The 17697-nt window shown below is 54.3% G+C and overlaps 1 protein-coding gene across 1 annotated transcript in view; it reads right to left on the bottom strand.

The window, feature by feature from the left end:
• LOC119089869 (putative uncharacterized protein DDB_G0271606) overlaps positions 1–17697 on the bottom strand; it is a gene marked incomplete in the record, with an annotated part of 77412 nt that overhangs the window by 35928 nt on the left and 23787 nt on the right. The window contains 1 exon segment of the mRNA XM_037212678.1: positions 7382–7489. Coding sequence (XP_037068573.1) covers positions 7382–7489 — 108 coding nt within the window.

The raw sequence follows: 17697 nt of genomic DNA on the forward strand, positions 1-17697 counted from the left end.
CCGTCCGCGCCTGAGAGTTGCCGGTGGAAGCCCCGGCCGGCCGGTCGTGTCGCGGTGTAGTCCGCGGCTGAGTGTTGCCGGTGGAACCCCCAGCAGGCCGGGTGTGTCACGGTGTCGTCCGCGGCTGAGTGTTGCCGGTGGAACCCCCAGCAGGCCGGGTGTGTCACGGTGCCGTCCGCGGCTGAGAGTCGCCGGCGGACCCCGGCAGGCCGGGCGTGTCACGGTGCCGTCCGCGGCTGAGAGTTGCCGGCGGACCCCGGCAGGCCGGGCGTGTCACGGTGCCGTCCGCGGCTGAGAGTTGCCGGTGGTGGAACCCCGGCCGGCCGGGCGTCGGTGCCGTCGCGGCTGAGAGTCGCCGGCGGCCCCGGCCGGCCGGGCGTCGGTACCGTCCGCGGCTGAGAGTGCCGGTGGAACCCCCGGCAGGCCGGGCGTGTCGCGGTGCCGTCCGCGGCTGAGAGTCGCCGGCGGACCCCGGCAGGCCGGGCGTCGGTGCCGTCCGCGGCTGAGAGTCGCCGGCGGACCCCGGCAGGCCGGGCGTGTCACGGTACCGTCCGCGGCTGAGAGTTGCCGGTGGACCCCCCGGCAGGCCGGGCGTCGGTACCGTCCGCGGCTGAGAGTCGCCGGCGGACCCCGGCAGGCCGGGCGTCGGTACCGTCCGCGGCTGAGAGTCGCCGGCGGACCCCGGCCGGCCGGGCGTCGGTGCCGTCCGCGGTCGGTCAGTAGTCCGCGCCGCCGGCCGAGTACGCCGCCGTGACGCCGCTGATGCAACGCCGCGGGTTTCACATCGGCACCATTCACCGACGGTCACTCATGAAAAGGTCGCCCGTTCGGCCGACACCGGCGACTGACAGCGGCCCCTGACCTGAGCCTGGGGGTACACAGAGCGGGCCAGCTGCGCCGCCGGCCGGTCGGCAGCTCTTCCGGGCCCGTCCCTGCCGCGGGTCAAGGATCAGTCCAAGGATGGCGCGCGCCGCAGCCGGGCGTGCCGGGAGTGACGTGCGGGGACGGCCTCCACACGGACACCCGGTGGGAAGGGGCGAGACCCCGCTGAGCCGGTGTGGAGCTCCGCACCCACCAGGTGACAGAGACAGCCGGGGAGCAGAGCTGTGCTCGGGTGTGAAGCACGATCCGAATATTTCGGCCCTTCCGGCTACAGCCGGCGTGAAGCAGTTCGAAATCAATTCAGGCAGAGGAGTGTCAGAGGTCGTAAAATAATTTACAGAATGTTATTAATGATAATGCCGGGCGCACCGCGTTAAAATGCGCATAAACAGTTGTATGGCTGGCACTGCGTATGGGGTGGCATGGAAAGCCTGACATATGGAATGTTGGCGTAGAAAGCTTCCATCAACCATAAGATGCACTTATTAGTTTCTAAGCAATTCGCTCTGCAAGGTTTCCACTAAAGTTAACTTAACGACACCGTGTGTAATACATTGTGAAAGGTATAAGTTTTTCGATGCCTTATTGATGATAACACGTTAATTGTCTGCTACTGATCTGATCGTGTCTGACCTTATTGGATCGGCCTGGGCTATACAATCAGCTGAAAGATATATTGGCAGCCATCCCATTGTGCACAGCAGGCCACACTGCAAATCAGAAGATTAAATTGGTGTTGATCTGAAATAGATAGATACCCCTGTGAAGTAGAAGTATTACAGGGAGCGTCATTGGCAAGATATAACAGGCGCCTCCAGATTGGCATGCCTCTTATATAGCTGTGGGTTTTCCACACCAACTTCTTGGACGCGCTACCAGACCAAACCAACTTAAAGCAAGCTTTGCCGGTGATCCACAGCCGGCCACGCGGTAAGCATGCTGGCATATCCGCGTGGCGTAAGATCCGCACAAACGACACGCATTCTCAGCTTAGCGTGGTCCCAGCTTCACGACATGCTTGCAACGACCCACGCGACGCCTGCCGGACAACGCTGCCCAAATGAATGATTAATGCGGTTGACGTGAGCCAAAGCTAAGCCAATGGCGCCGGCATGACGAAGGCCAACGGCCAGCTCGCTACACTTGCAACGGCCATAAATATGATAATGCGGGTACCTGGGTCAGCAAACGTTGCGCGGTGCGAAGATGCGAAACCAGCCTGTTCGGATCACCAGCTGCCCGTGTTTTATCCTGGGACCGGTTTGTGTTGGCGCTTATCGGTAGATCTGGTGTCCTTTGCAAAATTACTTTTACAAACATAACAACAATGAGGTGCATGATTGTGAACCCACGCTGTCAACACATTAATTGAACTGCGCAGATTGGTGAAGCACCTGGTTCAATTTTACAGCTGCTTGACCGCAGTTACATTCAACACCCGCTATGACAGCGCTTTTCAAGCCTTCCTATCCTGAAACGCAATGAACTCACCTGAAATGAGTGCTTTAGGGAAAAACTCAAACCTAGCAGCCGTTTATGCTACGAAAAGACGAGCAGCGCCTACCTTATCCTTGTCCTTTTCCTTCTTCCCGCCGAAAATGTTGGAGAACACTTTCTTCATGTCACAGGGCGTCGCGTGACCACTGCTCACGACACCGATGCGGACACGGACGGCGGCACTGCAAGGACACGGACGCCGAGCCGGCCGCGCACCCTGTGCCGGACACGATCACAGAGCCGGCGCACGGACGCTGAACAGGCGCGGCCCCGCACCGCCAGCTCGCTGCTTCACCTGGCGCCGGCCGGTCCGGCCCGGTCCGGCCCGAGCCGCGGCGGCCGCTGCCACCAGGGCGCGCCACCGTCGCGCCGACCTGGCGCACCTCTGCCGACCGTCCGGACCCGGGTCGGACCGAGGCGTCCGTCCGGTCCGGGCCCGAGACAGGGCATGCCCTCTGACCTCGGACCCGCAGGCGCCATAAAGCTACAGCACGCATTAGAGACCTTCAACTACGCATCCATGGTTCTCTGGATTTCTGGTGGTTTGGAAGAGCGATGTGCGTCGCGCCGTTATAGTGTCACACCTGCAGTCGAGGCACCCACTCTCTGCCGTCCTCCCATTGGGAGCTACGGCCAAACAGGAACTCACGTCCAGTGAAGATGCTCGGCAAACACCCGCGATGGGACCGAGCCGATCTGCACCTGCAAAACCACGCCGTCCTCCAGCCAAATACTATCCACTCGACCGCAAAAACGGCGAGTCTCGCATCGGAAGTCACTAGCAGCCGCGGCAGCCGGTTTGCTGTGGCCAGCCCGGCCCGGTGCCCGGCGAGGCGCGGAAGCGCTCGGCCTGCTGCCGCCGCCCGCCGGGAGCCGGGAGCCGCCTGCCGGGAGCCGGGCTGGCCCGTGAGTCAGCGGCCCTGGCGCCCGCCCCCGCCCTCCATACACGGCCGGGCCGGCCCCGACCCGGCCGGGCGCGCCTGATGGACACGCCGTGTCAGCAGACTCAGGGCCGGTGGCGGGCGGTGACGGCGACACGAGGGCGGACCCTCCGGTGCCACCCAAGCGCGACCACGTCCGCCCCGACGGCGCGCGGGTGGAGACTCCAGTATCGCCATCACAACTCGCCACATACCATCGAGACGCGCTGGAATAACGTGCAGCCTCAACAGTGCGACTACGTGGTCGGGCAATCATACTGCATACAACGAGACCGAGCAGAGATGCGTGCAGGCTTCGGTGGGAAAGTGAAGCGAGCACACCACGCGAGTATCGCTGGGTGGCGGTGAAATAAGAGCTAAAGTGGTGATGGCGAGAGACAAATGGCGTCGTGTTGGCGCGAGGATGGGCGGAATCGTGCCGCGCGCTCCAGTCACCGCACCGCCGGGCTACAGATCGGGCCCAGCGAAGGCCCGACGTACCCGCAACCCAACGGGATCCGCTCCGAATGCAGGCATTATTTCGATAGTCGGCTACAAACGGCGCCATTAGAAAACAGTTCAACAGCGCATGCTGCACGATGTGTGCGCCCAGCCATGTGCGCGTTGGGAAACAGCGTTCGCGGCGGATTTGGAGCTGTGGAACGGCGGGGCTGAGCCCAACTTTGAACTAGGTCGTTCGTGTCGCCGTAAAACACACCGGGGCGTGCGTAGTTACGCCCGCGCTGTCGGTGTTGGGCCATTCCAAACACTAGATGGCGCCAGGACCTCGTCCCCCGAGCAGGGGCATCTCCTGTCATGACAGGCACAATGGAGCTGCGAGCGGGGTCATTTCTCAGCCGTTTGTTTTCGTCTGGGCGATATAGATCAACGCCGGGTGAACGCCCAGGAACACAAGGCGTCCCTCCTCCGTAAACGAAGCCCTCGCGCCGTGACAGACGTGCTGACGCTCGGGCAGGACAGTTTGAGGTCGCCGGTGCCGAGCTCTGGCGGCTTGCTAGGCCGAGCAAGCGGTGTTGAAGGCGAAGCCATGGGCAAAGGAACGCCTCAGTGGGTCGAATGACAATGTTGTCAGTTTTTTAATGCACGGGCACAGTGCTTAACCTAAATATCCTTCAACTGTGAGGCGCCACGTCCCCCTGGCCGCCTGTTTCCACGCCATATCGGTACAGCGCTGGACAGCGTTCTGTGAGACAGTGAAAGTTAAATCGATTCACCAGCTTCATTTGCGTGCATACATAATGGTTTAGGTGTACCACAACACCCGAATCAATTCGCTCCACTTCACTTGGTAACTTCACTCACTGACTTGAGTGAGTGAAGTGAGCGAACTAACGCTGTCAATACATGCGACAATCGAATCTGATTTGACGTCTGATTTCTTTGTTCGCTACCTCGTGTGAATGAAATCTGTAAATTTCATACAATCAAACTGTTCGTTATCGGGCTCAACGAAATTGTTTTGGTGCTTTGGCCATGCGAATGCCCGCGAAACTTAGTCGTTTTTTTTGACCACCATGTAATATTGTCCATTCATTTCAATATTCTTTGAACACAGACTCTAAATATCAAAAGCTTACGATTGATGCCCGGGATACCAATTTATCCATTAGCACGCGCCAGGGTGGGCGTCAGTTTAACTCCTGAAGGTTTGTAAATGGTACTTTTCGAAAGGCCTGGTGTATCCGCGCCAAAATATGCATAGCTGTAGGAAACTGAATAATGCATGGTTTGATTTAAGAAATCAGATATGCCTTGTAAGGTCAATGACCTATGGCAGTTAGGGTGTCACCGAATGTAATTTCTAGAGAATAATTTAACCTGATGCGGCAACGGAGTGTACACGCAGCCATATACCTCTGAAATTTTTGCGTAAGCAATACGACGGTTGAATTTAGGAGCATAATCAATTTAATTGACATTTGTTCAGACATGGTCGAAACCAACCTGATTTTTTACTCGAGAGCGCTTTGTATGGGGTTCCGTACGTCTGTGGATTCTGGTGCTCATCTGAGTTTATTGATAACAGGTACTGCAAGAGACATCTTCCATAAACTTCTTAAAGGTGGCACAAAAGCAAACTCCACAGGAATCTCGTAGACCTGTGGTTACCATGACCTTCTAAAGGCCAAGTTAGGTCACGGTCTTAAATTATCATCAATGACCTTTAGCTTAGAACAGTTATCTAGGTTCAAGGTGATGGTGTGAGTAGGTCCGGAGGTACTTTGGACATATGATATTATTTTTTGGCATGTATTAGGCAGCAAACCTAAACCGACAGATGCCTTTTGTAACATGGCTTAGGCCCTGCGCCCTGATTGTGCAGAGTTATTGCTCGATACAGTAAATTTCGTGCCGAGAAAGTCGACGTGCTGAGAATCATTGCATTTAGACGCTGAAATATACAGGGAGATCACTCAGTACGTCTCATACGTCCCACGTTTGCTTTAATAGAGCAGTGAGGTTAAAGCGATTTGCCAGCAGAGCCATGAACTCTTGGAATTTGAGGGTGACTCTAACAATGGTAGAAAAATGCAAATCAGGAAGAGTTCTAGCGTCAGCGTCAGAAACAGATGCCTTTAGAGCTCCGCTTTCATTTGGATTAAATATGCCGAAGACGCGGCATCCCTTATCAGGCTGATCCCGTGGAGCTGTTCGAGGGAACTCCACACAAAATCCGTGCCGAGGCGCGTGGCGCCGCTCCGAGCTCCCTTAGACGTGTTGCCCTCGGGGGAGATCAACTAGAAATCGCCGCACAGTCGCTTGGCAACATCAAAATGCTTGCGGTGCTGTTTCGTAGATTTCAGTTCATGATTGTGGCACGGTTATGTGTCATGCAGAAATTGTGGCATCAAATTTTTAAGGAGGCTTGGGAGATGATAACGATGATATTTGGGTTTTCGGACGCGTCAACTATAGCGGTCATTTTGCGCAGCCTGGGAGAGAAAATGAACAAGCTACAGACGGCAAGGGGGAGGAGGAGGGAGCATACAAACAGGGATGCAATGACAGAGTGGTTAGCACCTTCAGCTCCCACGCGGGCACCACGTCCGTTCGGTTCGTCCGGGTTCGTCCGTTTGCCGGACTCCGCTCGCACCATGACTACTGAGCGTTAGCATGCTCTCTGCAGTTGCTGACGTCGCATCAAATGCTGCGCGACGAACGATTTCTTTTTTGCAAAAAAATGTACACTCAAAGTCATAAACACAGATATATGTTCAAACACTAATTCGATGCAACAGCCTCGACGGGGTGATATGCCAAAGCCGCGTAGAGCCATGATGGGTGCAAGTTTAGCATTGCCCACTAAGTAGGTCGACCGACAGTCCTGCTTTTCAGCCGTGGACTGATCAGGGCAGAGTGGCGGTGCGGCACCGCTTGTACTTCAAAGGAGCCCTTGGCAAGGCCAATCACGGATTAGTTGGGCTACCGAGCACAGTCTGCCATAATTGGCGAGTTGGAGGAGCTTTACGGGAGTAAATCCTCTTTTGGATCGTAGCATCGCTGAACTGCTCTCCTCCGTGACTTGGATGCAGTTTCACAGCACACACCTGCAGCACAGCCTTCGCCAAGGCCGTATGCAAGGCCCCCATTTACCAGCCCCAGAGCCGGTGAATACTCCGTGATGATGTGCTCCGAAACATCTGCACAGCCGTCAGCCGTGCATGCAGCGCTTCACTGGAAGTGGCAAACTGTTCGCTTTTCCCAAAGGTCATCCGCTGGATTGACGCTGCGGTATGGGATCCGCGGCCACCAGGCCGTGGCATTTCAGGCCGCATCCGCCTCCCCTATCCGTCCGTGTTATGGAGTACGGCGAATCGAGACGAGGGTTAAGTTCAGAGTGAAGAGAAGCGGAGGATCATGGGATGGATGTAAGGCATGCAGAGTCGGCTTATGCCGCCCAGGTTGCACTGCAAAGAGCACGTCCAAAGCCGGTCAAAGCTTGGGTGAAAAAGCGGTCATCCTATTCTAATGGGCCCATCGGTGCCCATGAGAGTCCGCCATTATCCGTCACCAGCGCCAGAGGGTAGAGTTCCGTCTCTCGCGCACTGCAGGTGACCGACCTGGGGCTCTGAAGAGGCGACCATGTTTTCATTCAGGATCTGAGCTGAGACGATGTCCTGCCCAGCTGTTACACCCGCACCTTCGGGCTGCTCGGTCGAGCCTCCGGTCTGAAACGGGCCGGTGTGACGTCAGAGGACCACTGTCCTCGAGATACAGCCTCTGTGCCGTGTTGGGATAAACGAACAAAGCGAGTACACAACCATAGCCATTCGCTGTCAGCCAGACAAGTGGGCATTCGTGGCCGCTGGGAGGCACACGAATGATCGGGACTTAGGACCAACGAAAAGGAAAATTGCAAACGAACGGAGGAACAGTTAGGCAGAATCTAACGAATACCAGGGTGAGGCTGGATGGACAGAATCGAATGAACACACTGATGAACTCGGACTTAAAGACGAACGGACAATGCCTTTATACAATTGTGCAACGGAAACGTCTGCGTGCAGCAGCAGTGTGAAATTGGAGAACTGATTAAAACGATGCAGCTTTTGAAAGCTGGGTGAGCCCCCATTGGAATCGATTCCGGCCACTGGCATACATCGTGATTACTTGATATTGAAATTGGCTAAAAAGTATACAACACTTTCCGTGAGTCAGAGGCAGCAAAACTGCACGTATTATACACCAATAGAACGCTGGTCGGCGATTTAACAGAAGTCAAAGCCGCGATGGAAGCCGGGACGGGAGACGAGGTAGGAGCAGATGCGGCTGAGTCGACGCCGGGTACCGACCGACTGCGTGGGCCAGCTACGTGCACAAACGTGCCTTGTCGCTGTCACTCTCCAGCTCCAAGATGCGGAACTCCATCAGCTCGTTCTGGTCTCGCAGCTCCTGCAGCTCGTTCCTGGCGCTGGCCTCGGCCGCTCGCAGCTGCCGCAGCCGCCGCGAGAGCCACAGGTTTTGCTCGGTGAGCAGGCTCTTCTCGTGTAGTGTCGTCGGCTGGACACCGCGTCGCAGCAGCGCCGCTTCCAGGTCCCGCACCAGCGTCTGCCGACCGACACATCCGGCTATAGGTGGCAGCACTGGACGAGGGATACGGGGCCGTGCTGCTGCTCCGGAGGTCCAACGTTCTTGCATGATGCGAGTAGAAAGAAGCGTCATGGTCATCGCTACAACACAAATCACACGACAACCTAAAAGGTAGCCAACAGGGCATCTCCAGCCCACAGCTTTACAGCTCCGGCTGCCAGCGGGGTCGCACGTCGAGTCAGTCTTGGTGTCAACCAAATCGGAACTCTAGCGGGAAGCCCTGGACAGTCACGCTTTTTACGGATTTATACATTTTCAGCTCCTAATCGTCAAGCCATACAGCATCTGTAATAAGTAGCGCAAATCCTGAAAATTATGATGCAGTATTTATCAGCACCGGCGCTTCATTGCAGACTGCTTGGTCAAACGGCGTATTTTTGCAACCTAACTCTATTGTCAATATTAGACATTCCCATTTGATTGACACGGAAAACGAAACGCTTTCGAGATGTGAAAAAGCTAGAGGATGAGAGTAATGAATAGTTCCAAAACTAGGCAACCAGGAATAGTGGTGACCGGAGCCAGGGCACAGGCAGAGTCTTAATAAATGGGGGGGGGGGGGGGGGGCACAGGGTTGACGAAGGTCACCTTGCGGGTGAAGGACTCTCTTAAACAACCACTGGATGTGGCCCACTTGATTTTGAGGGACCCGAAAATTATTTTGCTTGCATTCTTTAACTCAAACAGAAGCCACAAGTAAACGGAGCATGCAATTGTGTTTGTATCATAAAAGCAATAGATTAATGTAACCAGGTGTCAAATGACTGCGTGGAATAAACTGCCGGCACCATTCATTTTACATTGACACAGTGAGATAATCTTAAACGACAATACTTGGATGCTTTGCTGGAATATTTCTGTTTTGACGGAGGTAATGAGGGCACTACGAACGTACGTTGTTGTCCAAATGTGGTCGAAATTATATATTAACTTGCCCAATCTATGATTGTCTGGCAATATTCAACGTTCTTCAGAATTTGGCAGAAAATAAGACTAAAATATAATTATGCACACACCCGCTTGCTGAAATAAAAACCCCGGCGCCCGGCGCTGCGACCGAAAGCCGGGCAGCATCGGCCCCGCGGCCTACAATGGGCGGCCGCCCGCAGGCAGACAAAAACGATGGTGCATCTGGAGGAAGTGCCTTCGAACGCTTTAGGGCGTCAATTAGCATGCTTAAAAGGCCATTCGTGCGCATGTTTCGCCCGTGTTATTTTTACATTGGCAATGCGGCCGGATTAGTATTTTCAGCATCGCGAATTGGTGTTGGAATCTAGTGGTGGAACTGAAAAAGCAAAGGTAAAACCCTTTTCCGTGTCGCAGCAGCTATCATTCTGTTAATTGGATATCCCTCAAACCATTCAGGTGGAATATTCACTCCATTCTTATCTCTGAGCGGCACGAATAGATGTCTAACGACTTTCGAAAGTATTTTACACGACGGTCGTTCACGCGCGCCAGGAGCCCGCCACCGGGTGTTAGCTGGAGCGGCCAATGTCATTCTGTTTGACGGACACTGCGGCTCTGGCTCTGGCCATCATTGAAGACTCCTTACGTTTTCCGGGAAAGGTCTCTCGGGTAGAACATTATTCTTTCCGGAAGGGACTGAAGGACCAGTCCGCCCCAGCGCGAGGTGTCTACGGGCTACCCTTCTGGCGACACGGAGAGGGGTAACTTGGCCATCCGGAGGTCTTGAGAGGGACACATCACACATGGCTCCCTCCCTGACGCGAGAGGCCCTCTGACCTGGAAAGTTGTCCTTGAATCGACGCAGGGCCCTCGTTGATACAAAATGATCCCTTATTGCTGAAGGGGTCCAATAACTGATGAAGAGACTTACCGGGTCCGCCTTAACTAGCCCCTGGCTGAAATTGGAGCGGAGGGCCCTTATTTGGTAATGGGGCTCCTGATCGTCACAGGAGCCTTTCCATTGTCTCATCGAGGACTCACATTATACATTTTCCTCCATCTTCTCATTTTCAGAGGACCCGACCAACACGAAAGGCCCTCTTGGATTTGCGTGTCCCGTCTGTGTCCCTGTTCAGCAAGTGTTTCACTGGCCGACTCGGATCATTTGCAGGCACAGGACCCCTGTGATACACTGTGGGCCTCTCATTGTTTCAGCGGCCCGATCAATGCAACTATCCAGCCCCGGCCGTGTCTCTGTTTGGGAAATGGGCCCACGGGTCTGAGACCGACGCAGCCGTTAGTTCGGCCCTGGTGGTGCCTGACTGGCATGGAGACCCGCATCGATGCAGGGTGCTTTCGATCAGTGCAAAGTGACCTTTGGCTGACATTTGAGGGCTCGGCCCGTGGGCATACGACCTCTGCCCAGCCTTGGGGCACTTTGAGCCATCAAATTGGGCTCTTAATCTTCGGTTCCGTAGTTTCCGCCCCTTGGGACCCACGGGAGGCCTTTTGGTACCTTCCTGCGCCCTTCTCCTGCCCTCGCCGCTGGACCGGAGTCCGATCAGTAGTGACGTGAAAAACAAACAAACGTACCAGCAGGTGTGGGTCCATCTGTGCACCCCAACATACGCTGTTGTCTGCAGCCCACGGGTCCGCCCAGTTTGGGGCGTTTTTAAGAGCTGATGTTGGATCTCAGCATCCAGAGATGGTGACGTGACAACGGCCGCACGGGGCGCGCAAATGTACCGGCTACAACTTACTTAACATCTCAAAACTGCCCGACCGTCAGGTGTACCAACAGCATACCTTAAAGCGGTCAATAGCACTTTGAAACTCCTCTCGAATGCATGAAGCTGTGGCTTAAACCGAAAGACTGGTCCATGAAAATGATGCAGTCGTTTGCCGCTGTTCCATGCGACCACTACCCATTTAAAACAGTTGCGTTTTCTATTGCACTTCCATCATAATTACCGAAACTCATTGCAGAGTTATAGACGTCGTCAATTAAAATTTTTAACTTGAAGAGACTAATGTTCTCCCTTCCCCGACATCTGCCGCTCACCACTGACCTGCGAGGTCAGCAGCTCCCCTCCCCGACAGCCGCCGCTCTCCACTGACCTGCGAGGCCAGCAGCTCCCCTCCCCGACAGCCGCCATTCTCCACGGACCTGCGAGGTCAGCAGCTCTCATCCCCGACAGCCGCCACTCTCCACTGACCTGCGAGGTCAGCAGCTCTCCCTCCCGACAGCCGCCGCTCACCACTGACCTGCGAGGTCAGCAGCTCCCCTCCCCGACAGCCGCTGCTCTCCACTGACCTGCGAGGTCAGCAGCTCTCCCTCCCGACAGCCGCCGCTCACCACTGACCTGCGAGGTCAGCAGCTCTCCTCCCCGACAGCCGCCGCTCTCCACTGACCTGCGAGGTCAGCAGCTCCCCTCCCCGACAGCCACCACTCTCCACTGACCTGCGAGGTCAGCAGCTCCCCTCCCCGACAGCCGCCGCTCTCCACTGACCTGCGAGGTCAGCAGCTCCCCTCCCCGACAGCCGCCACCCTCCACTGACCTGCGAGGCCAGCAGCTCGTCCTCGAGCTCGGCTCGGCTGGCCCGTCTGGGCTGCGCCTGCATCAGCTCGTGAGCCCGCATCAGCTGCCGGTGCGTCCTCTGCATCTGGCAGCACAGCTGCTCCAGCTCCCCACGGTCCAGCTGCCGAAGAGCAGAACACACGAGTGCGTGGTCAGATATACCGACGGAGTCTGGGTTTGGAACTTGGCGGGAGGTTCAGGGTGTCAGAATCTTGTTCACAGCAGCAACGGAATTTGTCAAATGTTGTGATGATCCTTTTTTATTGTTCATCAGCTAACAGTCATAGGCCCAATGGTAGCGCATAGCTGTCACCACTACTTCCTTATTCCCATTCCCTGGGTCTAGGTGGAGAAATGACTCAAGGCCTACGACGTTTACCATACATTTTACCCTACGAAATGACTCACAGGTGTTTTGACGATTCGTCTTCTACGATTGCACGGTACGTTGACTCGTTCAGTGTTGGATCAGTGTCGCACTCACTTGCTCGAGCTCAGATAATAACAGCTGGCGCATTGCATAATTGGGGAGATTTGTTTAATCGCTTTAAGAAATGGATGGGCTGGAGCTGTGCCCCAGTCATGATGCCCACTTCATAAGCATGGTAATGGTCAATGGTCACCAAGAAGGCGAAAAAGCTTTTCTGATATCTCGTGACTTTCAGATAATTGATCGGTAATCTGATAACCCGCCCTCTACCCCATCCTCCTAAGACTCGACGTCGAATCTGTTTGTGACGGCAATATCGTGCACTTGGCAATATAATGTTAAAATAATGCATGTCGTCGGGAAACGACGCGGCTGTTACATGGACAGATTGTTTCATCGATAATCCATTTCTCAATAAACCGCGGCCGCAAGCCGGGAGCTATATCGATGATCTACGGCCTCTCACGCCCAGCCACCCACAGCAGCGCCCAAGCCGGAACGACGGCACCGACTTCGTCCCCGGCTCGCGCCGTCCTCGGCTGACGTTGGACCTGATGTTGCCACGGTGAAGCTGACGTCGTCCCCAGCGAGGTACGGCACGAGCCGGGGATGAAGTCAGGTTCAGCTGTCAGCGAGAGACGGCACAAGCCGGGGATGAAGTCAGGTCCAGCTGTTAGTGAGAGACGGCACGAGCCGAGGATGAAGTCAGGTCCTGCTGTCACCGAGGGACGCTGACAGCAGGACATGGAGGGTAGGACAGCTGGATAGCTGGACCTGGACAGGTGAAGAGTACGGTACTAATACGCGCTGTGCTGCCAGTATGGCGCGCCTGCGGCCGATCACATCAGGCCCGCCTTGAACCCTGGGCTGGGGTTTAAGAACTTGTCACAGCCTGTGATTTACAGCCTGACACGGGGCTGGCGAGAAGTGTGCTGCAACTATATCAGTCTGGGGAAATTAGTTATTAAGTTTCAGATGACAGTTTGAGCTATTGGCTAAAAACTCCTCATGTGGCAATTCATGCACCTTCAGCGCCATGCCAAATAGATCGATAAAAACTTTGACATTCATCTCGAATTACCATGTAAAATGCGCATAAGCTCACGACTAGAGTGCTTCAAGGGTTGGGCTTGCCCACGAATACCCACATGGAATGGTAACGGGCTGTGTTGGGTACATCTCTTGGGGAAATCATGGGTATATGCAAGGGTACAGGTAAGATGTAGACGGAATTTCGGGTACATCCTTCAAGAAATATAACACGATGTTCACGTTTACGCTTCCTCTATTCACAATGAGCTTCTTTCCCACAACTGCTACAGTTCGTAGCGGAAATGAGCAATTTGAGCTTTGAGTTCCCTGAAACCTTTCCGTAATCCATAGCTTAAGTGCCCGAAAAACACAACCGGCTGGGCCGCCGGTTGGTGTAGCTAATTCAAAATGGGTAGCAAGTACGTGTGGGGGCAGCCCCATGGGTAACGGATGGATCGGGTAAATGAGACCTCGCCCTTGAAGACCTCTGACGATGGCATAACCTCTGAGCACAAATAAGTCATCTAACTGCAAATCCGAGCATATGCGAGGAGGCGGAAGTCACCTACCTCGGCCAGGTCCGACGGTCGCAGATCGGTGACGTCAGCGTCCTCGTCATCCAGCGAGTGCCACCAGCGTACCTCCCCGCTGCACGAGGGCAGGTCCTCCTCCAGTGGGTACTGGCAAAACTCCTCCCTTGCGACGGGAAACTCCTCATCCAGCAAACAGTCCTGGCGGTACTCTCCCTCCCGCAGTGGCGGCGACTCCGCGTCCAGTGCGTCCTCGTATCGTTCTCCTTCTCTCAGTGTCGGCAGCTCGCACATCTGTCGGGGCGAAACCGTCGCACTGCGTCACGCCGGCCGGGCAGCTTACACTGCGTTCGTACGTGCGCACGGTGTGAGACAACATCTAGCCTGCTTGTGGTATTATACAACTCTTGCTCGCACCACACTCATTTGTGGCACGCTTGAGTTTGCTGCGGATACCGCAGATAATTTGTCGCAGCGACAATGGACGGTGTAGTTCCTTGGCCAAAGATGGAAAGACTCCATCAACTAGCTCTCGACCCACCAGCGTTTTTTTCTCGTCTTCGCCCAACGGGTGGGTGGGGCAGGGAGGTCCCCAATATTTAAAAACCTCCCGAACTGGAGCCAGGGAATGAGGACAATGCTGAGCCGCCTTCAAACTGCGTCGGCCAAGTTTGACGAAAAAAATCGTGAACTAGGCCATTCACCCACCCAGGCAGGTCAAATTAACGCTTAAGAGACCGCTCCTATTACCGCGGGAATTAAGCAGGCTTTGACATCCTAAAAGTTGCTTTAATTCCTTTTGAAAACAATTCTATCAGATAGGTGTTTGTACACATCGATAGGTGTGACCTGTGATATATCACGTCAGGTTGAAAGGTTGAGGGCTGTTGTTGAATCTAACTCGTGGTGTCGACATGCGCGGTCCATGAAGGACTGAACAAGTCAACTCAGTGGGGGACAACAACCCCAGTAAGAGACACATTTCTTACAACCTTCCAAAGTTGTAAGAAATGGACCATGACCATGCAAATCGGGTGACTTTCAAAAGGTTAAATCTGGTCACGAATATAAAGGTGTGAGCTGGCTTTACAATGCATGACTCGACATCGAAAAACCAGCAAAAACGATAGTAATGCACTTCATAGTGGTATAGCGGAAAAATACAGTGCAGAAGATCTTTTTGGGGTGCATTTTCTGCGAGAAATAAGCGTTGTCTGCCGCCGTTGAACACAACATCACTAACATGACCTTGCAAAAAAGATAAGCCATGGACGATCAAGGTCCAGAAACTTAAAGCCTTAGTTGGGTGTCAAAATGATGCAAACGCAGGTAGCCCAAAATTTTAACGCCGCGCTCAAAACCGTTGAGATATTATTTCGGAAAAAATTATACGAGATCCTCTGACGGGTCTGTCGTTAGCGAGAATCACACGCCTACTGGATGTCTTTTTCAAGTAACGGAATATGCTACGAGGGTCAGAGTATTTCTTGAGGGCTGGTGTCAGGAAGCGCTGTTTGAGACCAGACATCTTACAGCGCCAGCCCCGGTGAGCTCGGTCAGGGACCGGATATCTCACAGTGCTGGCCCCGGTGAGTTCGGTCAGGGACCGGGCAGCTCGTGGTGTCGGCCCTGGTGAACTCGGTCAGGGACTGGGCAGCTCAAGGTGTCGGCCCTGGTGAGCTCGGTCAGAAACCAGACATCTCACAGTGCCGGCCCCGGTGAGCTCGGTCAGTGACTGGGCAGCTTGTGGTATCGGCCCTGGAAAGTGCGAGGAAACACCGCACTGCTCGTATTGCCGAACGCGGTGAGCTCGGTCAGGGACTGGGCAGCTCGTAGTATCGGTCGCGATGAGCTCGGAGAGAGAGCGGGAATTTATTCAGGGATTACCTTGACTGCAATGAAGGCGGAGGAAGGCCTAAAATGGCACCTGAGTTGACAGCTCATGCGCGGAAGCAGGAAAAGAAACGGAACACGAGCGGGAAACGAGGTCAAGATCCACTTTGGCGTGCAAAACGAGGCCACTGAGATCCGACATGTTTAAGAATATTCGTCAAGGAGAAGTCAGCATTTTCATGTAAAGGAGCGATGGATGGTTTCGGAAACGAATGATACGAAAAAGTGGTGTGATAATAAGCCATGTCAACCCTCTGACGTTTCCAGCATGTGCATGTTCTCAAAACGGGTGGGCCTGCGCTTCGGAAGTTATACAGTTACAGCTAATGATAGGTATCACCGCATGCTTTCGTGCCACTGTAGGCTGCACGCGAGGAGACTGTCACAAAACTGACCGAAAATGAAACAAAATCAACTAACTGTGTGCTTATTTCCATAAAACTGCAATGACCCCTTACGCACTGACGCAACATTGTACGGCACATGGGTGGGTTGGATTTTTGCGCGGGCCTATCTGGTGTTTTTATCGGGTTTATCTGGTGTTCGCGGGTCTATTGGATGTATCAGATATTTCAAAGTGGGCGAATGCGTCAATGAACGTCTATGGTGGATACAAAGTCACTTTTGAGGCCGGTGAAGACGAGTGACGACTGACTGTCGCAGGCAGGCGGTATTGTGCGGTTCGACTGGTGCTCTAGGCATATTAACGCGTGGAATCGGCCAGTATGTGTCATGACCTTACTTGAACGATGCACAAATATCTGTAGTTATGAGGATCAATGATCTGCGAGAAGCACCAATTTAAACTGGACTATACATCCCTCATCACCAGATACTCTTCAACGAAATAATGAGGTGCATGCGCAGGAGAAAATGCAATCATCAGCGTTTTGACCCTCCCCCCCTTTAAGCTTGGTTTCAATGCTCGACGTTTCAGCGGAAAACATTTAGGTTGGTAAGATCAAGGTCCCAACTCCTTCACAAGCCCGCTTGGTGGTTTTGGTGTTTCATTCCAGGCTTAGAGTACCACTCATGCTTTATTTGTCAGTTTGTTGTTGTACTGCCCTTCATTAACATCTAAGCTTTGCGTTCAAAGAATTCTTAGCTGTAGGAAAGAGCTCGAGAACCAGGTATACCCTAGCAGTAAACTAAGCCGTATAATACGGAAATAATTCGGGTGAAACCAACCGGTGCCCAGGGGCGGCTCTCCACACATTTGCCTCTCTCTCTCTCCAATTACAAATCTCAGCACGCCAGCTGGCTCACATCAAACGAAAGAAACTCAGGGTCGCAGGAAAGTCAGTGAGGACGAAAGAAGCCAGGGCCTGCAAGGATGGTGTGGTTACAGTACTTTAGGACACATCGAAGTGCAACCACCGCTGCTGCCCTCTCGGCGGCCGACAGCCAGATGCGAACCGCTGCTCTCTGGCCGCCTAATCGCAGCGGATGCTGTGATTGCCCCGAGAGAGCGCCAGGACAGTGGCGACCGTTCCCTGGTCTGCTCGCCAGCACACAAGACCAAAGACGACCGCGCACCGTCCGCTGGTCGCCGCTGACAGTGACCGAGAGCGCCTGACAATGGGGCGGCTCGCCAGGGAGCTTTCATGACCGCTCCGAGAAGATAAGTCACACCTCAACAGCTGCTTTTATGACCCGCTGACAGTTCAGGTCACCTGCGCGATGTTCGACGTGACCTCACTCGACACGGAGGGAACAGAGCATCGCTCTGGAGAGAGAGAGGGGGAAGAGAGAGAGAGAGGGAGAGAGAGAGAGGGAAAGAAGAGAGAAGAGGGGAGAAAGAGGAGAGGGAGGGAGAGAGAGAGAGGGAAGGGAGAGGAGAGAGAGAGGGAGAGAGAGAGAGAGAGAGAGAAGAGAGAGAGAAGAGAGAAGAGAGAGAGGAGAGAGAGAGAGAG

The sequence above is a fragment of the Pollicipes pollicipes genome, unplaced genomic scaffold (assembly GCF_011947565.3).
Source record: "Pollicipes pollicipes isolate AB1234 unplaced genomic scaffold, Ppol_2.1 Scaffold_3087;HRSCAF=3621_pilon_pilon_pilon, whole genome shotgun sequence".
NCBI lineage: Eukaryota > Metazoa > Arthropoda > Thecostraca > Pollicipedomorpha > Pollicipedidae > Pollicipes > Pollicipes pollicipes.